At 32.7% G+C, this 21,649-nt stretch overlaps 2 protein-coding genes across 2 annotated transcripts in view; one reads left to right on the forward strand and one right to left on the reverse strand.

Moving 5' to 3' along the window:
- Positions 1–21,649, forward strand: part of COG5 (component of oligomeric golgi complex 5) — a 290,399-nt gene that overhangs the window by 60,572 nt on the left and 208,178 nt on the right. The window lies entirely within an intron of this gene.
- GPR22 (G protein-coupled receptor 22) lies at positions 10,443–13,484 on the reverse strand. Its single transcript, XM_061197600.1, has 2 exons — positions 13,414–13,484; positions 10,443–11,769 (listed from the first exon to the last, which is right to left on the reverse strand). Exon 2 carries the CDS (start codon positions 11,742–11,744, stop codon positions 10,443–10,445), a length of 1,302 nt encoding a protein of 433 aa, XP_061053583.1. The 5' UTR covers positions 11,745–11,769; positions 13,414–13,484.

Consider the following 21,649-nt stretch of genomic DNA (forward strand, 5'->3'; position numbering starts at 1 on the left):
ATTTAAAAAATTAAGTACTACTGTCATACTACTATCAGTGGTTTAATAGGATAATGTTTTAATTTGTAAAATTATAATATATGTTAATTGTGCAAACTAGAAAATTCAGGTATGTATTAATTGCTGAAAACTAGAACATGTAGGTAGGTATCACCTACGGATTTATTTTGGGAAGTCTCTCAACTGTTTCCTTGTACATTACTATATCTATTGTACATATTCTTTTGCACTTAATATTACATTATGGGCATCCTTCCATGTTAATAAACATAAATCTATATCATTGTAATGGCTGGGAAATAGTCAGATGAAAACTTTCCAGTAATTTATGTAAATAGTCTACTATTGTTAACTATTTTGGTCATTTTAATATTATTTACTAGTATAACTGTCCTTTTATGACCATGCTTGGAGATACATTTTTGTACAATTATTCCATTGTTTCCTTAGGATAAATTTAAGAAGTTGAATTTCCTGGTCAAAGGTTATGTTTAATGTTTTGCTTAATATTTCAAAATGAAATTTCTTTCTAGTACTAATGTGAGAGAGTATACCTACAACTTTGTCATAATTAATAAACATTAGCATTTAAAAATTATTTGCCAGGTCACATATGTGAAAAACAGTATATTAACTTGTTTTTTAACTTACTCTAATTTGCATTTTGTTTTTGCTTTGTGTGTCATTTGTTTTTCTTTGATGAGTTACTTGTTCTTGGCCCATTTTCCTATTGCTGTATTGGTTGGTAGGTATGTATTCTTTACACAATAGAGGTAAATTTGCTCTGCTTTATAGACTGTAAGTATAATTCCCAGTTCATTTTATCTTATTCTTTGATTTTTTTTAGTATAATTTTTACAGTTTTATAGTTACACCTGTTACTGGCCATCAGCCAGTCTTATTCCTCAGTCAGAGTTTATTTCAAGTGTCGTTTCCTTTCAGCAGCTTTTCCAGGGACATGTGCTCCATTGCTCTTCATTTGTACTCTTGTTGTAGTTATATTTTGCCCTGTGATATTGATGTTGACATTATTTGTCTTATCGCCGCCACTTGTGTACGTGCCTACAACCCAAACCTTTTATGAAATGTTCAGATTTGGGCAAGTGAGGGCTAAGTGCTATTATAATGAGGCTTATAAAAGTGATTTTATGATTTAAAAAAAATGCTTACAAGATAACAGACTTATTTATGTTGGTAACTAGGATTTTATGGTTATTGCTGCTTGCCAATTTTGTCTGGGCATTTTGTGATCTGCCTACTAGATCCTGTGACATATATTACTCAATAAGATTTTAGAAACATTTACGTATTTTGAGAAGTTAGTTGTGTTGTAGAACCAGTAAGTGTATTTGTTAATATAAATGATAGTGATATCTTATTTCTTGTATTTAACAACAGTGATAAAATATTTATATGGTGTCTTTTATCATGTAGTGGAAAGCACAGTTGTTTTTTTGGTGTTTTTTTTTAGCTCATTGTATCTGTTCAAACTGTGTCTTTGAATCATTGATAGGTAGAAGATGTTTTAATGAGGACTAGAAATTTAGGGCAAAGTAGATTTATCTTAAAATTAGTTGATGAAAATTCAGTTCTTTAACTTGTCATTTTGGAATTTGCTAGCAGCGATCTCTGTCAAGGGTGGAGTGTAATTCTCCTGATGTTAGTCTTCGCCTCAGCTCAGGTGGCTCTTCAGGTTTAGGGTTTTGCAATTAACCATTTCTCTGCCAATGAGTTTTTCTAGAATTTCGTTGAGAAAGAATATTTATGGAAGATTTTTCTGAATGCTAATCACTCTATCCATTTCTGTTAATTAGTAATCTCTGAAAGTTGGGGAGTGAGGAGGATGAGAGGAATAAGTACATCAGAATTACCTGGGTGCCTTTTTGTTTTGTTTTTAAGAACATCTGTCTTCTTGTCATCTGGAAGTGCCATTTCTCTCTTCCAACCAGTCTGATCAGCCCTGTAGATGTGTACCAAATGGTTGAGATCCACTGCTTTAGTATTCTAGAATCTGTCCTAGGATTAAACCAGAATTGCAGAGGGTTTTATACCTGGACAATGTTATATTATTCATTCCCATATAATTCGTTTTACTGAATTTTCTTTTAGTTTGATGCCATTATAGTACATTGAGGAAAATTATAACCATCAGCCTTAAGAAACTTCTTGTTGCCTTTTCTGTAAGGTTGTTGTAGCCATTTTTGTATTTTGAAGGACCTAAGAAACAACCATATGAGACTTTGGTTGTCTTTAAAGTTGTTGTAGAAACATTTACACACTACATACCTTCTGAGAAGATCCATGAAAGGCACTGCTTTCTGGTCTCAGTATTAAGAATAGTTGGTACTTTTGAACAGCTAGAGGATTTTTATTTTAGCAATGCTGAGTTGTGTAATCAGGCTCTTTTCTCTCTTTATCTGACCTAATGGAAAGCACAGGGAACAATTTTTGACTCACCTCTTGTAAGAATGCAAGATAATGATACATGTTTTACATTTTTATTTCAAACCAGGATTAATTTTAATTTAACTTTTCTCATTCTTTTCATTCTGTTTGCTATGATTTTATTATATTTATTTTCTCATTTAATTTAATTGTATCTAAAATTGGATGCTTTTAAAAGTTCTTATATTTTCCTTAGAATAAGGCAGGCTATAAAAAAATTATGTATAATATTTACCAATTTTGCTTTCCTACTTTCTTCCTAACACTAAGAATAATTTTTGTTTTAGGGACTTCCCTGGCAGTCCAGTGGTTAAGACTCTGCGCTTCCACTGCAGGGGGCGCGGGTTCGATCCCCGGTTGGGGAACTAAGATGCCGCATGCCGCGTGGCGTGGTTAAAAAAAATAATAATAATTAAAAAAAGAATAGTTTTTGTTTTAGTTTTCGACGACATGCTCTTGTGAGGATCTTTTTGAATTTGTAGATGTTTGCTCCAGAGAAAAAGCACGCATACAGATACACATTAAATTTTGCACACAATTTCAGGGGATTTATGAGACTCCAGGAAACCCTACACCAAAGTCATTGTTTATCTGAAATGTAGTTTTTGGCATATGTTTTTCTGTAAGGTGGCTATATTCAATCACCTAAACTGTTTTCTTTATGTATTTAAATTGTATTCACTAGCAGCCCATTTTCAATAATACTAGCTCACTCTATGGTTCTGTTGGTTCTATGATTCAGTGAAAATGCTAAAAAGCAAAAGAATTACAACAGAAGATAATATCAATGTTGTTGGAAAGAATTCTTAGTGAAAGGGTTAATAAGAAATGTTCCCAGAGTAGTGCTTCTGTAAGACCATTTGAAGTATTTAAGTAACACTGAATACCAGTGTTACTTAAACTGTTATAAAACAGAATAGGAAATTAAAGTTGTCATAAATTACCAAAGAGTAGCTGAATATTTCCTAAATTGTGTTGATGGCACAAACAAAAGAAATTACAATAATAAAGGAAAAGTGTTTGACTCAAACCATCTACCTAACTTGAGTGACATCTGTTCAAAAGATACACAAAACAGAGTTTTTTAGTATTTTCCCTGTGAACTTATTTTAGAAGTAATAAGTTTTGTATTGAAATGAGCAAAAATATGCATGTATAGTGCTTACCTTCTGGTCAGAATAAGATAACATTATGATAAACAGTAGTTGTGCAGTTTATAATTAACAGAATATTTTGGCTGAATGAAGTGAAAGTAACACTTTATAGTGTCATCTTCTTTATGTTTAGTACTGTTTTATCTTCTGAGTGTATGATTTTTAAAGGAAACTTTTGCCTAGGTAACTTCTTTTTAGAAAATAGAATTTTAGTTCTTAAGGAAACAGATGTCCTGCTGAACTATAGTATATATGGTTCAATTAAAATTTTATTAGTTAAAATGAAGTAAGCTTAAAAATTTTTTCCTTAAGAAGGCACTGTGGCCTGAATTGAGTTCAGAGCTGCTTCTGTATCTTCTCATTTATTAGTTACTTGAATGTCTGTCACTTTGATACACAGTCTGTCTTCTGGTATATAAAGTAATGGTTCTTAAGCTTTAGCACACAAATCACCTGAGGGTACTTATTAAAACTTATTATTCAGGGCTGCAGCCATAGCGGTTCTGACTCCTTACGTAAAGGTGGGGCCCAGAAACTGCAGTTTCCAAACAGACACCATAGAGGTTCTGATACAGGTGGGCTATAGTTTGAGGAACTCTCTCCTAAACAAGGTTCCGTAGGGTCAGAAGTTTAAAAATTGTTCCTTTCACAAAATTTCACAAATATTTACTCATCCGTTAGTATTTATCACTTTTTTGGGGAAGCATTATGAAAGGTTACATTAGTATTACAGACCATTATTTTATTGTGTGGATTAAAGACAGTTTTATAAATTTAGGTAGCTACAGTTTGCTAGCATTTTGTTGCTTGTAAGAAGTGATACTTGGAAAAAATTCATTAGCAAAAGAAAGACTGCAGCTTTTTAAGAATTGGGAAGAAAATTGTTTAAGTGTAGATTATGTAGTTTGATCTTTTACATTTCAGACTGTTCTGAGTGAGGCATTAACAATATTAGAGTGAAATACATATCTTTGGTTCTTCTCTACCCAATCCATATTCCACATACTGTATGACATATGGGATTGTGTATAATATTAAAGGCTGCTGTGTATATATATCAGTCCCATATATATTTCTCATTCCTACAGTCTGTGTCTCATATGGCCAGAACTCTCATTGTTAGCATTAACATTAAAATTTTTTATGTTAAATTAAAAATTTTTCATTTTGCATCCCTTATTAGTATTATATGTCCAAAACTGTCTGAGTGGAAAGTGATTCCTCATAACGTTATTATCTTCTCTTGCTCCTTTTTCTTTTCTCCCTGAAAAATTGATGGATGTGTTTTGGTAGTCTGTCTTGCTTAATGTCTCTCAGAAATATGACATAATTGCTTTCATGGAAGCAGGGTGAGGAAAATGACCTCAATCCCAGACAGACTCAGCTCTCCTTTTTTATCTTACTTGATGCTTCATAGTTTGATAATGGTATGGAGTTGATATTGGTGGCCCTGATAGGAATGACAGTGCTTTTTACCGCTTGCTGGTGGAAGTACAAAGCTGTCATGCTTGAAAACCATGGATACAGCTTATAGAGGTCTGTAAAAAAAAAAAAAAAAAAAAAAAAAAAAATGTGTGAATAGAAGGGTAGGGATACTTAGAGTTATTTTCACACCTAATTTTATCATGAGCCAGGGAGAAATATTACTGTGTTAAATTTGCTCATCTCTTTTTCTCTCATAAAAATGAGTATTCTTTCGAAGGTGATAGCTTTCGTATTAACGATGAACCCAATTTTCCTTTTGTTTCTACATCTCAGTACTACTCTGTTCCAGATGTTTGTGAATTGTTATAGTATTCTTTCATTCTACTTCTTATGATGTAATATATGTTATCATATTACTAATCTGTCCAGTCTATCTGTTGTCTGGGTTTTGTTTTAATCCTTTCATTGTTCAGAATGCTTCTTAGCAAAAGTCTTCAAATTAGCTTTCTTTTGTGAACTCTCTAACCCACAGTTCTATGTTCTCTTTGTATTTCTCTAAGAGTTGAGCATCTCTGAGTATTTTAGATCTTTTTCTTGCCTTATATGGGTTTAATTATCTCCTTATATTTCTTGTTTATATTGTGATCTGAGCTTCTCTCTTCCCTGAGATTTATTATTAGTCATCTCACGTTTAGCTTTCTTTGACTTCACCCCAGTCCCATAGGGGTCTCACACAGGTGTCTATCTCTGAGATGTAAAGAAAATAGGTGTCAAAAGTTTTCTCTAGTTTTTATATTTCTTACTGAGTGGAAAAGAAGAAAAGAAATAGATTATTTTATGGTTTTTCCCTTGCTTTTAACTTCCATTTAGAAAAAGAACCTGCTTCACAGTTTGCTAACTTACCTTTCTTACCTTTTTGAAATGTAGCTTGAAGCTATTTAATTATAATAGAAAAAGGTTTAAGTATTTGATATTTTATCAATATTATTTAGAAACTTTGCTTATATGATTTTTTAATTTTTAAAAATTATTCTTATGCAGCCATTAACAAAGAATGAAGGTGATATGTATATAATGAGTTGGATGGATATTTATAATAAATTATTAGGAAAGAAGCAAAGGATCATATTTATATTTTTTGCTTTGTATACCTTGGAATTTTGCCATTGTTTATAGTTTTTTATAATTGAAAAAATTACCAAAGAAGAAAATAATGCGTTTAATGGAAAAACTGAATAAACCAATATGTGAAATATAAAGTAGATAATTTAAAACATCAAATAGGAATTTTCATTTTGAATATTTGTAATAACTAGAACATTCTTGAATAATGTTTATTTTACTTAATTGAATTTTCTGCTTTGCCAGAAATTCTTTTTGTTTTTGCCCTTGTTACTCATGTACTTTATTCAAAGCATAATTTAAAAAGTTCTTAGATCATTGAGGAAATCTAATTTCTTGTGGTCTTTTTATGGCCATCATTTGTAATTCTTCACTCTCTTAAAACAGTTGGCTTTCTAGTCAGTTGGATACCCTATTGATTCTGCATTGACGTTGCCTGTCACATCTGTATGCTCCTTTGTAGAGCTACTGCCAGCACTTGTTGCCAGGCCTTTCATTACATTACCTGTCAAGGTGATGGCAGTAGCTTCCTATCCTGTGTGTTTTCTTTGCTTTCTCAGCTTCCCATTTCTGTGTCTTACTCAATCAACTCTTTCTACATATTGCTGTTTTTGTTGTTTTTTTTTTTCTGTAGCTCATTTCTTATCACGTTATTCCCCTGCTCAGATTTCTCTGCTGGCATTTAAGGCCTCTGTCTTTTGGTTCTAATTTAACTTACCATATCAACTTCTCACTACTGTATTATTTTTCTTCTAAAGACAACAATTTACTGTTTCCAGGATATGCTTTAGTAGCTTTCCTCAACAATGCTTTTGTGTATATTGTTCTTAAATCCAACATAATTCTTTTCTTATTAAGTTTGTTAAGAACTTTATTCTTTTTAATTTACATTTGCCACATTCTGCTTTTTTAATAGGTATTACCATACTTTTTACTACCTCGATTCTAGATTTTAAGCTCTGAGGGTAATATATGAGTTTCTGCCATATAAGTATCAGCCACAAGGCCTTCTACCTTGTAAGGATTCAAATGTTAATTGAATTACAAAGCTTACTTAAATGTACAATCATAAAATATAATAAAACCAAAAGTTTTATTGACTTTGGAAAGTAGTCTTGAAATTACTATGTTGAATAAAGCCGTACGAATAAGCACTTGCTTTCTTATACTTTTAGGTTTTTACGTTTAAGTCTAATCTCAGTGAAATGAGGAGTTTGATTTTTTAATGTCCAGAGAGCTGAGATTTTGCTGTAATTTTATTTGGGGGATTAAAAATAGACCGTATACCTAAAAATTGACTTATTATGGGGGAGAAATACAGAATTATTCAGTGCTATTAATGGCATTTTTTAATAAAGCATCATTGTAAATAATTCTTTTTTAATATGTCTGAACATCAGTTGGGTACTAGTTGGTAGAATAACAATGACCTTAAATTAGGAAACAAAAGAGAAAACAACAGTTCCATATCTTGTTGAGCTCATCTTTGGTTAGTTTTTAAAAGAATAGTTCTTATTTCAGTAGTTTTCAAGAACTAACCCAGTTAGCTATATAGAAATTGATATTATTTGTGGCCTATGGATAGAAAAATATGATTTTAAGAAGATCCCATATTGAATGTATTGTTACCTCTATTGCTTTTGCATTTAAAAATTTCATTCTAACATGAAAAATTAGCATTAATGCTTTTTTGGTAAAATTATTTGAAATAAAGTAAAAAATTTACACATTCTGTTAAGGGCCATCATAAGAAAAATAAAAATATTTCACCTTTTCATTGAACAACATTTAAATAAAAAGTTATCTAAGCTTCTCATTCTCTCCTTTAAGCTGAGATCAGTAATTGCAAACATATTTGTGACTTGTTTTTAAAAGCTGAACTTTTAACATAAATGTTATTTTGGTTTACATATTACATATTATTTAACACTGAAAAGCTACTAGAGGTTATCTGGTAAATATGAATATTCTTTGTTGTAAACCAGTGGTTGTACTTTTGTATGTCTGAAAGATCATTACAGGTGGGCAGAAATGCTTGTTAATAGTTCCAGTGTCAAGTGTAGAAGTAGTAACAGCTTAGAGGGCAACATTATAATATTTGCTATTTATTTTTTATTTTGTTAGATTTCTTATTACAGAGAACAAGAGGGCATGAACGCAGTTTAGGCAGATTTATTAGAAAAATGTTTTTAAACTGAGTTCTTTGGCATGTTTATAGACTTGAAGATGAAAAATATTTAGAACACAAAGGGTTTTTCTTAACATGAAGACTTTTCTAAAAATAGTCTAATTTTTATTAAGATTATAAAGCTAAAGATTAAAATATTTATGCTCAGAAATCCAAGTACAAAATTATTTTAAAATTTTTAAATGAATATATTAGGAGATATTCTGTGCTAAATATATTTGTCGAATGAAAATTTTCTTAATGTCTTTATGCAATCCTAATTTCTCTTTAAGTTTTCAAAAAATAAGTCCTAGTTGTTTATGCTACATTTTGTCAAATTGAAGCATTTCTTTAATTCCATAAAAGAATACAAAGTAAGGCAGGAGGAAACCGCTTCTTTGCCAAGATTTGACATTATGTCAACATAACATTATTATTAGAAATATATCACTATTAAGTTTGTCATGTAAACCTCAGTGAATTCCTGCTATTGCATGGTGCTCATTTCCCCAAGGGATAAGGTATTCAGTAAACTAAATTGGATGAATTTCATTTATTTACATAAAAGTGGTATATTATTGAATTGGTTGTTTTCTTCACAGTCCAACATTTAATTTTTAATTATAGAAGACCACCTAATGAAAACATGTTTCTTTCAATGAGAGATTATTATTGAATTGTTTGACATAAAAATTTTTATTTAAAAATGAGTTGCTACTTGATTTAGTGAATACAGTATGAAAAAACAGAATAAAGAATTGTCCAGTTAACCAATTACAAGGGAGCAAGTATTTGCCTACTTTAAATAACTTATTGCTGTTTTTCAGGTACAGTGGTAATTAGCACTCATCGATAGATTATTAGATTATAACAATTGGAAAATACTTGTTTGATATGAGATTCTCAAACCTGATATCTAGAGTTAGGATTAGTAATTTCACAGTTTTCTAACATGAATTGGGGATTGGAGGCAAAATGCTTTAAATTTAATTAAGTGGTGTAGTGTAAACGAATTCACAAGATTTATTGCCACTTTAATGATTTTGAGAGTTGAAAAGGACTACTGTATTTTGAAACACTTGGGAGCTCTGATAGTGTAGGAACATTGTGTAAATTGTATTACTCTAAAGTTGCTGTGTTTCTAAAATTAGAAATAGTTGGCTTTTCTATAATAACATAAAGTCTTTTTTTTTTTTTCCTTCCTTGTATTCAGATTTTAGTAGTTAACTTCTGTTATACAAAAAGGCTGACTTGAATAAAGTTAGGATGTCTGTTTATTTTAATGCACTGGTTTTTGCCAGTATACTGTATTAATCCAGAGCATTTGGCTTAACTCAACCAAAGTGAGGAAGGAGGAAAGAAGCCTTAGTTTTCTTCCTTCCTTTTATTGTCAGTTCATTTGTATATTATAGGCATAGTGCCCTTGATCTTAGAAAATCAGTCTCTTTTTCATAATAAACTTGAATTTCAAAAGTTCCCCTATCTTGATGTGCATATACATGGTTGTTTGTTTTTTTGGTTCTTGAATTTTAAAATCCTGATAAATCCTACAATTTTCTACATTCCAAAAAGGATAAAGTTTCATATATAGTTCATTATTTTTGATGCATCAAATATTATAGCAAGTAGACTATGCTGGAAAACATAATATAGTGGTATAGAAAATCCTGGGTCATTTTGGTTGCTTGGAGCCCATAATTTTGGTTTTTATGTTAAAATGCTATTCCAGTTGTTAACATATAAATATATCTATAGTTTGTGGCTTAGAAACAATACACTTTATAAAAAAAAAAAAAGCAAGGATACCTGTGTCAGTTATACTTTAAAGTTATACAGTGTTTTAAGGCTATGTATTTATTCTTTAGAAAATATGACTTACATAAATATCTTCTGATGGACATAATATTGACAAAATATACACATGATATTACCTTAACAAACTGCCATGCAACAAATACATTAAGTAATGAAGAAATTGAATATATATGACCTAATCTAATCTTGACATTTACATTGAAAATTTACAACATAACCAGTACTTAAAATGTTTTTCTTATATTTGGCAGTAATTTTTTACAATTTAAATTTAAAACTTCTGAATGTGGGTTTGGTGAAACTTAGCCTTTTCCCTAGTCTGTGACAACCTGAGGTACTAAACATTTTTCTCTTATTTCACTATCTTCAAAGGTAATTTTTTTGTTTCTTTTAGGATCTATCCAAGAATTGTGTATTACAGCATTATTAGGCATGGGATCAGCTTCTACTATGGAAACAACTCGCTTTTTCATTTTACTTTTCAAGACCTTTTGAAATTTTTGTCTAGTAAATGCATATAATAGAGGATGAAATATAGTTGTTCCATAACCCATGACTAGAAAACACAACCTTAATTTTACTAAAAGGTCACTTGGGCCTAAACATAAAATGGTGGTATTTAAAACAGAAATTGGTGTCCAGCAGAGAAGAAATGTAGAAATAATCAATAAAGACATTTTGAAGACTCTCTTTTGCCTTTCTCGTCGTTCACGGTGTCGTTTCATAGCTCGCCGGAGGGCAATTATTACAGAGACTGAAGTTCTAACACCAAAGACTACATTTCTCCCACCACTGCTTTGTGACATGTCTGTAGTCTCATGTTGTGTGGTTAGAGAAATCGTCTTTTTCTTTCTTGCTTTCTTCTTCTGCCCTGTTGAGAATCTTGTGCCTATTCGAATATTGAGAGCCTGAAGTATTTTGGTGTATGTGATTAACATTACTATGACAGTGAAAAAGAATATTGGGATCTGTACTAGCAGGTGATAATACATTCCCAGTTCAGTGTAGTATTCATTCGTACTGACACACAAAAGTGTCTTGTTTTCCCATGTATTTCCACTTTGAAGGTTGAAAAAATTTACCTCAATAAAGGGAATCAGGAAAGAGAAAAATGAAAAAATCCAAATGGATATCATTAGCATTACAGCTCTGCCCATTGTCAGAATTCGGTTTGCAGGCTTTACAGAGATGTCATATCTGTCCAAAGTGATAGCAAAAACGTTGATTGCTGTTGAGACACTTGTAAAAGATACACAGGCCTCATGGAAACAGCAGATGAGAGCAGTGTTACTCTCCAGTGAAAGCAGAAGGATAACTATAGTTAGAGGAATACATCCCACACAAATGATTACATCAAGTACATGAAGATTCATCGTAATAATGTTACTGACAGAGTTGATTAAGTTGGATTTCATGCAGTAAAGTACCAGTACCGTGAGGTTGCTGCCAAGTCCCAATACAATTTCTAACATAAGAAATCCGGTGAGAGACACTTGAAAGCTTAATGGATATGATAGTGGTTGGTACATATTGGTGTTGATGTCATCAATGTCATCTCGCACTGTAATATTAGATTCAGACTGCATGTTGATTTCCAGAATGGGAGAAAAACACATTCTTTTGGAGCAGTTGGTTTTTTCCCTAGAAAGTGAAATAGAATAAACTATTTGATATTTGGCAATTTAAAGGACGTACAAAACCTGTGTTCTTTGTAAACAAATTTTTTTATTGTGTACTTAGTTTAATTTTTAAATTTATAAACTATTAATGGAAAATGTAGAATTAGGAAACATCAAGGTTTGCATTGTTTTGATGTACAAGGAAATTGGGTTCCCCATTTGAAGAAATAACTGTACTGGAGATTGCTCCTATATAGTTCAAAATTGTTTAATAAACTAAAAAGGTTTTCCTTATTTGGGTTTTTCAAGGTTATTATTTGAGATACAGTATATTTTTGTATAATAAAACTACCCAGTATGCAAAACTAATTTTAGCCCAGTGTTTTAAGATTTCATTTTAAAATGTTGTGAGTAGGTGGAAAATAAACGCTATTTTAACGTGTTGTAGCACAATTAGTGTAGGTGTAATTATTCCCATGAGATTTCAAATGAACAGGACAAATGTTCACTTAAAATGACAAATGGCACAGAGCACTAGTTTGTTTTAAATCACTTTGTCCGTGCTCTTGATTGAAATTCATATTCAGCAGTCAACAGTGTGTTTGGGGATATCTGGAGTTATTTCCCACTGAAGTAGGCAAATGATAAATATTTCATATTTCTCAGTGAAAGTGCTCACTGAACTTTATAACAAGCAAACTTATAAAAATTGGAAAAAAAGGACATTATTTTGAAGTAAAACACCACAGACCTTAGTAAAAGAGCACTAATCACTCTTATGAATGAATGATTTATTTTGTGACCACACCCTTTCATATCTTGTAGAAGGAGAAAATTGAAATTTAATATCATATTAAGAAATAGCCATTTTTAAGGTGGTTTAAAAGAATGCATCAGTTGATTTTATTAAACAGAATTTTTAAAGCAAAAAATGAAATTTTAGGGAAAAGGAGTATCTGAAGCCCATTTTCTGAGGAATCTATTAAAGTTACACATTTCCTGTGAAACCTTTTGTGTAAATCCCCCAGTGTATATCATTTTGAGGAAAATTAAAAGAAAAAAGCCAAACTCTTGCTAATTCATGCATATCTATGTTTTAATATATAGAAGTTTAGAGTAATTTATAAAAATAATGTCTGATTTGCTGGGCTAAAATGTCAGTAATTAGTATATTTAGTTAAAATATAAAATCATACAACCAACTATATTTCACATTTCAAGTACAGGATTTTGCCTGCAAAATCATAACAAATTATAAAAGCTGATAATTTTCAGAACTCATGTTAGCCTTTCACTTGATGTAACCTTTGACAAGTTTTAGAATATAGTTTTATTTATGCATATTATTTTAAAGGTAGTGTTTCAGAAACACAAATGCTAACATTATTAATTTCTTTTGAGCTTACTAAAGGCATATATTTGAGTAAGTGAAGGTCTTTGCCAGCATTGAAATCCTATAAAAATGGAAAATTTTAAAGTGTGCCAAATTTTCTGAACTGACAGATTAAACATCAGGTCTTTGTCACATCAGTTAGATTTAGAATTAAATAAAGCAGAAGTGTCAGTTTAGATGATAATTAAGGAAAATGCATCTACTCTAGAGCAAGATTCTTTTCTCTTGTAAATGTTAAACAGTGTCCTGGGGTGCATGCATCTTCTGACCTACCTGTTTGCTGTTGCCTTATGGGCCTTTTGGCTCACTATAGCAGTTTTTCACAGTATGATACATGATGTCATTAACAGATTTGGACATGAGTTTTTACCTGACAACAGTGAAGTAGCTGTGTTTTATTTCATGTCTTGTAGGAATTCTTTCATTTTTCTCTCCAATACTTCAACTGCATGAATTGTGAGATTTAGTTGGCTGATGAATTTCTAAAGACCAGTACAAAATACTTGTGTTTGTTTTGCCTTAAAAAGTCACGACCGAGAGAAACTTCCTCAAATGATAGGAATTGTTTCCCTTTGAGAGAATATGTGATGATGTCTCTTTATTTTCCAGAACATGTGAAAACAAAAGAAACATAAGGTTTCTAGCTTCTAAAATGTACTTAGACATCCTTTTGTTACAAATGTAAATCTGTTTCTATAGCAGTCCTCATTATTTTGGAATGATTTCTTGGTCACATAACTTGGTTATAAGTCCAGTCCATGTTCTCTTGATAAAAACCATCTGCTATTTAATTTGGTTTGTTTTCATTAGAAGAGGATACATAATTGGTCATAAAACTCAGATGGAAAAATCCTTTAGTAATATCAATTGATACGAATATCTGAATATTTAGTGCAGAAAAATACTTGCTAAAGCTTCATTTAGCTTGCTGGTAATGTATGTCATTCTGTTGGCAATCCATGTTTCATTGTTTCTTCAAGAATCGGTGGCTCCACAATTTTGGTATGTTACAGTATAAACTCCCCCTTTAAAAATGCTCACCATTTTGTTTTCAGGCTTTTACAGTTATATTTTCATTTTGTGGCTGTTTTATATAGCATCTTCTTAGGATGATTACTGTCGATGTGTTATATCCCAGCAGTAATGTAGACCTGTATTCTCCGGTTTTAACTCCTTAATGTCTTAAAATCATTGTTGCAAGAATATCCTGCAGTTTGTGGTTCAGACAGCTAGGGAGGTGATGGGTCAGATGCATTCTTCATATTGTCAGTTGTAAATACTGAATTAGCTGCTTTGGGCCCTTGTGAAAAAGAAAAAAAAAATGGTTAAGGAATAGGGTTCCTAATAATTTCCTATTAATTGAAAGTTACTTTAGTTGTGTTGATTTAACACCATACACAGTATTTGTTATCAAAGTAAGCAAACTGTATTATTAGAGCCGTAGCTTATGCATAAATTTAACGGTTTCTTTAAATATTCTCTTTTCCTAACAGAGACTGTAAGTATAATATTTAGTAGTAGAGTTAACATTACAAATATTACCATGAAAGAAAAGCTCTATTTTTTTAAACCAATTTCTGCTCTCATTTTAGAAGTTAACCTGTATTTTCAGAGATTATGAGCAATTAGCATACATTAAACATACTGTCATTCCCTCTTATCTTTATAATAAATTTTACAGTATTTCCTGCTGTAAAATATTGTCACTTGCTTATTAGCACATGGTTTGACTTTTAACTGATTAAAACAGATTCCATGATAAAACACTATAAATTTCCATTGATGAACTGTTAGTGTAATTGAAATGTAAAGGGTGATGTAAAAGGTGACTGCAAATTAAATAATTTTCAATGAACATGCCCAATAGTAAACCTAAAACTGAGTAATAAATAATAGCTAAATAGTAAACCTGATTCTTTCAAGAAATATAAGCATTTTTTGAACACTTCAGAAAGACTACTGATGACATTAAGGATATTTAGTATATCTGAAGTAACTTAAAAAGCTGATATCTATCTTCAGAGTGATTCAACAAAGAATAGTCTTTGTATTTAACATTGCATCCTAAAAAATTACGTTTAAAACATATCATGTCTTAAAATAAATAGATCTAAAAGATACATGTTTAGCAATAAGTAGAATTAAGCAAATAAACTCTTAAAATTTAGGCTGAAATTTTTCAAAGTAATTTTACCCCACTATGCTGGTTCAAAAGCAACTGAATACTATAATAAGGAACACATCTTACCTCTGCTAAAGATTTGATAAATTCTTGATGTAGTTGAAGCGTTTCCAGTTTTGATTGATTCATTTTGTTCACTGGTTAGTAGAGGACTGGGGGAAGAGGGTCATAAACACCTCTTCGAAAAAGACCTTAATGAAAATGTGTGTCTGTACTGTGCCATTGTTTCAGCAGTACTGCTAATGTATGGAACATGTAGTGCTGCTTGGAGGCTGCTGCAGTCTCTCACTCTTCCTACTGTGGAATCAATAAGCATCTGAAAATACATAATGAAAGTAATTTAGCATACTGAAGGCTTCTTGTCTCCAGAGACAACACTTAGATTCAGTCTTTCTAAAAAGGAATGGCACTGCTTTTCAGAGGAAAGCCTGTTCTGGGCAGCTTTTGCAGAATGACAGCCTACCTTGTGGCTTCTCTCCACTGCAGAGAGATGCAGTGCATTCACTAATTTTGATTGGTCAGTTGTATTGGGCTTAAATTGTGCTTCATATGTATAGTAGGGATTCCCCCCACCCCCCACTGTTTTATATAAGGATGCTTTTTTAAAAGGCTATAGTTATAAGTGGTTGTGTGTTGCTCTTAAATAGAACAGGAGTAAATTAGTCTTTAAAAAAATGCATATTCTATTCTGGTTTGTTGTTCACTTATGCCAAACATTAAAAAGATATAGGGTGGTGGTGTTGGGGGGGGCAAGAAAGAATTACATAGTAAAATGTATATATTCTTTTTAAAGCCTTGGATAATTGCACTTGAAAATATTTTAGTTGTATATATGTTTTTGCTTGAGATTCTTTGTTCTACAAATAGAAAGGCACTGCATCTTTACTGTGAACCACATTGAATTTCAACTAGTTTGTTTGTATTCAAGTCATCTTCTCTGTGTATTCCAAATTGTGAACATCTCAAGGTGTTAAACATTATGACTGCAGTAGTCATTCATTCAGGTATTCACTTCATTCATTCATTCAAAATATTAATAAAGCTTGATTTAAGGTGATTACACCCTACAATTTTTTTATTAAATTCCACTGCTATTAGTAGAGTCTCAGTATGAAGAGATTTAATCATGTGCATTACTTTTGATATTACTATTCAGTCTTCACCTCTGGTAACCTGTTTTGCTCAGTAGATATGTACCGATCATGTGCCATCATATTTTATTTCAACTGCTGTTTCTGTTTTTAACATGGGTACTTTTAGTGGATTGCTATACCCTAATGTCGTATGCAGCTGTATGCTAACGTTATTGGGTAAATATATTGGTAAAGGAAAAAGGAAGTTAATTACATGTCTTCATAAGTTACAAAGCTAAATTATTTTAAGATATGCTGTCAAAAGAATTAAAAACAATGGTGTAGATAACAAAATATTACTTTAAATTTAAATTTCTGTTAATTTTTGGTTACTTATGAATAATTTTCTATTTTCAATATTGAGGAAACCTTTTTTTTAGACTTGAGTATATAAAGTGGCTGGATTCTATATCTCTTAACAAAACAGAAGACATATTGCAAATCACTGAATTATTAGAATATTGATTACCTATTTCCATTATTTTAGGAATGTTAGTGATGTGCATTTTTTTAAAATATGTGCTAGGTTTTTAATTTGTAATTGAAGTTATTGTTTATAATTTTGAAAATCAGTATACGTTTTAATAATCTTCCACTGCTAGTGTTTAAGCTGCACAGGGGGCTGGCTGAATAGTATATGAGCTGTGAGTTGCATTTCCACAGAAGTTGAGAGTAATGTGGTGGAAAATTTTGCTGTGAATTTCTACAGTTTTCTGCAGAGCTTTGGGTGGCAGGGCTTTGATAATGATAAAAATTAAAATACTGTGCTTTTCATTTTGAAAATTGGAGAAAAGGATCGCGCAGGTGTGCACATGCACACATATAGTGTTGTTTGCAGCTTAAAACTAAAACCAAAGAAAAGATATCAGTTGAAACTTGTGGTAGAGATGAGACGTTATTAACATAGTGAAATACATGTAGTGCTTTTCTGCCAAAGAATTCAAGTATTTGCTTACATTTATCATCAAAATATCACCATGAAGTAGAGGAAACAAAGGCACAGAGAAATTTAATGACATGAGAAAGTGTAGGTAAGTTAGTCAGTCTAGGTAAGTTAGAAGTCTGCAAACCCCCTTCTAACTATATAGCTGGCCCTCTCTCTTTGGAAAATTCTGAAGGTAGTTTTGACTTAAAATTGGATGATTTGGGTTCAGTCACTACTTATTAGTTACATGACTTTTGACAAGTCAAGCATTCTCTGGGTCATGATATAGCTTTGACTTTTTAAATTGATGTATATTTCTGTGTTTTGTTTAGCTCTCTGTGAGACAGTATTTCCAAGTTATACTCAGACTGTTTTGAAAAAATAAATTCTGGGATCTCCGTAAGACATAATGACAGCAAGAAAGTTCAGGTCTAGACAACACCTTTTATTCCCTGTGACTTGTGGTTAGGGATACACAACATATTACAAATAATAGTTACTTCTTACTGCATACAATGCTTAGTATATTTTTCTTTCTCTTTCTTATTTTATTTTATTTTATTTTTTGGCCATGCCACGCAGTTTGCAGGGTCTCAGTTCCCCGACCAGAGACTGAACCTGGGCCATGGCAGTGAAAGCCCGGAATCCTAACTACTAGGCTACCAGGGAACTCCCCTATAGTTTTCTTTTTTAAAACCACAAATTGGTTTGATGATTATAAGGTTCTTTGATCTCTTAGCAGGATAATTCTAAATTCCTTTGTTTTTAACAAAGAAGAAGATATCTAAACCCCTTGAGTGAGAATCAGATTATATTCTTTTCATGAAAAAAATTAATATCAAATTATAAACATCAGAATTTACAGATTCTTACTTCCATAGCAACAGATTTTCAGTTTTGCATTTAATATATTTTGTATTCATATAGGATACTAATTTTGAAAAATGCTGCAATTAGTGATTTAAAACCAAATGTTACAAAATCATTTTATAGATTACTTATTAATTAGTTAATAATAACCTGGGAAAACAGTTTAAGTTTCCTAATAATAACTAAGCAACAGATGTGAATCTAACCCTCAAATATCTCTATTAAAATCCCTCTTCACAAGCTGTGTTTTTCTTTAAGTTAAAAACATTTTGATTTTTTTTTAGTTTAGGAACTAAAATTCCTGATATGGGAGTCCTTGACTTTTAATTTTATATATTTGCTTCCTTAAGTTTGGACAACTTTGAGTATGAGAGAGTAATTTACTGTTCACATTTAAATCTACTGTTCATATCAGATCATTCTTATCTAGCTTGTGTCTGGCTCTAATGCTACAGAATTTTTGATGATTTTGAATTTGTAAATAAAAAACCCTCAACTTTGTGAAATATTGGAATTAACCACAACTGACAGTGCTTTGAAACTATTTGCAAAGTATATATGCGAAAACAGTTTCTAATTGCTGAAAAATCACTTTTTAAATTGTATTGCTTCAAGAGTACTTTTTCAGTGAGTACTTAACATAGCTAACTCTCAACTCTCTTGATACTAGAGGCCAAGGTAGAAAGGATTATTTCAGTTTAAAGCCAATTCAGAAATTTCATTTGGCTTCTCAACTTTAAATTTCTATCATAACAAATGTTTTACCAGAAAAATAGAAATGGACCATCTGCTGAAACCTCCGTCAAGTGGGAAGTAGCCAGGGTAGTAGAGAGTCAACAATACTGGTGATTCATTATCTATAAAAGAGGATAATTGAAAACTGATTGTAATCGGATAAAGTACATGCATCAGAATTGTATGTCTTAACCGAAAAACTCCATAGAGCGTTCTTCCCCATCCTTCCCTATCTCACCTGAGTTGGGCATTTAAAATTTTTCATTTTTATTTTTCACAGTATGTGATTGTAAGTCATTTGCCAGCATCTATTACAACAATAAATACATGGCATTTCTTTCCATTTTTCTCATCCAAACCGCGATTTTGGACCCTGTGACTATTACTACTTTTTAATCTCCGTCTGTTGTCCTACTGCTGGCATGTTGTTTGGGGCCCTTGTCCAAATTATTACGATCCCTGACCCTAATTTTCTGGCATGCTCTTTTGACTGCCTTATATCCCTTTTTGCATTTTTAAATATTACAGATTTTGTTGATGTTTTTCTCTTATATTTCCATCAAAGAATTACACAAACATGTTTATGCTTTTTTTTTTTACATTGGTTTCTCTTTGTGTTGCTGCTTCATTTTTCTTATAATTCTTCTATTGTAGGTTATTCAGAATCAAATTCATTTCTGTGTTCTGAAACCAAGTCGACTGATTAACTAAGTTATATATTTAACAAAGCTATGGCAAATCCCTTCTTATGTGCTGTTATGAGTCCTTTGCTTATTTATTATCCTTGTTTATTTTTAGTAGAGAGAAATATTGATACAATTATTTTTTGTATATTGACCTTGTATCCTGCAACTTTACTAAACTCGTATATTAGTCTTGGGAACTTTGTTGTGAATCCCATGGTATTTTCTGTACAGACAATTAACGTCTGCAAATAGAGACAGTTTACTTCTTCTTGAACCATGTGTAACTTTTATTTCTTTTCTTGCCTTATGCTACTGTGTAGGACCTCTGGTATTAGATTTGATAAAAGTGTGTTGGGAGAAGCATTCTGCCATGGGCCCTGAGCATCCCTGAAGGTCCTAGGGCATGCTGGGGATTGCTGGGCATGCTAAGAATGAAAAGACCTGACTGTTCTTTACCTGGTCCATTTCTCAGGGTTGTGTTGGAAGCTAGCCACTTTGAGGGATGCAATAATAACTCCCCAAAGAGCAGACTTGCTTCTGCTTGTTATAAAAATGGTAAATTGTCCAGCACAGTTTCTTTGGCTGTGATGCAAACCTATTGTATCCAGAGTATCCAACCAGGTCCCTTTGCCAGGAGGACTTGGATAAGAAGGTGAACTGTCAGAGTGACATGGTCTCTCATACTGCTTGCTGTGTCTTGAGTCCTTTACCTCTGATCGAGACATCTTAAGTCTTCTGCCAGTATACATGACAGAAACAAGCTAGCTTCATAGCTTGCAAATAGGGTAAAATCCTAGACCCTTCACGATTTCTGACAATATTGGCAACAAGGACATGATGTTGACTGAAACATGGCTTCCTACAAAAGAGAAGACAGGGCCCTGTGGGCTGGTTTAGAGAGCATGAGATGCAATAGCAAATGCTCTTGTTTAAGTGGTGGGCTAGTAGATCTCTTACTGACTTACCTGTTAATGAGTTTTTAGAGGCTAAGCAGTTAAATGAAGCTGCCCAAATGGTACTATGGTTGTTGCTCAGGCTCCAGGCTATAGGAAGAAAGAATATAATTACATCAGTGAGGCAGCAAGCCTCTGGGCCTCCACAGAAGGCAGTATGACTGTAGCTGCTGAATCAAGGGCTCCCCAGAGCTAAAATAAAAGGCGTTCAGCAATGAGGATACAGAGCTTTGGGTAGACTTAATACATTATAAGTTCATTTGCTGAGTCCAGGTAGGCAGCCGCTTGAAATTGAATGTAGCTGCAAAGTCTTGCTTATTGGTGCAGAGCTTCTTTTTCCCTTTGTGCCCTCTGATTCCTCTCCTCCTCTGCTCTAACCTCAGCTGCTTAAAATAAAAGCCAAGTATGGCAGGGGAGCGCAAGGAGAGGGGAGAAATTCAAACTTTTATAGCTCTGTTGGATAGAGGTGCCCAAGCACACTCCAACCTGGTCCTGTGGGGAAAAAGCACAGTAGGTGGCAGGGAGGCTGAAGACACCAGGGATGCAGGGTGGAGCTGTCGCAGCATGCGCGTGGGCAGCTCAACAGCCCCTAGGCCCAGGGGCTTAGAGGAGTTTGGAGGTATGTGGGAGGAAGCAGCGCTGACCGTGGGGTGAGGAGCCAAGCAGGAGAAAAGCCTCCCACCACCTCAGCCCTCTTCTACAAGCTAGCCCCCCACTACTCTGTACTCCCCGCGCTCCTGGTCAGAAAATAATGTCATCTGCTGGCAGCTATGGCTAGTCCCTTTTGTGTGTGTGTTAAAGTCCTTAGTTTGTGTTCCTGCGGCGGGGTGGACGGTGGGGGGCACTCAAATTCAAGAAAAGCTAAAGTGTGGGTGGAGCCTCTGGGCTTATTCATGTACTGTTCTTCTCGCTTCCCCTGGCAAATGTGTATTTGGTATTGATGTTTTTTACATGCTTATGTTGTGAAGGTTTATAAATTCACAGGAGATTGCCCCATTCACGGGCTCCTGCATGTCCCCTCCCCG

The sequence above is a fragment of the Eubalaena glacialis genome, chromosome 8 (genome assembly GCF_028564815.1).
Source record: "Eubalaena glacialis isolate mEubGla1 chromosome 8, mEubGla1.1.hap2.+ XY, whole genome shotgun sequence".
In the NCBI taxonomy this organism is placed as follows: Eukaryota; Metazoa; Chordata; class Mammalia; order Artiodactyla; family Balaenidae; genus Eubalaena; species Eubalaena glacialis.

What these genes read in the sequence shown, in the direction of transcription:
- GPR22 (XM_061197600.1), bottom strand. Translation starts at nt 11,744, where the DNA reads ATGTGTTTTTCTCCCATTCTGGAAATCAACATGCAGTCTGAATCTAAT.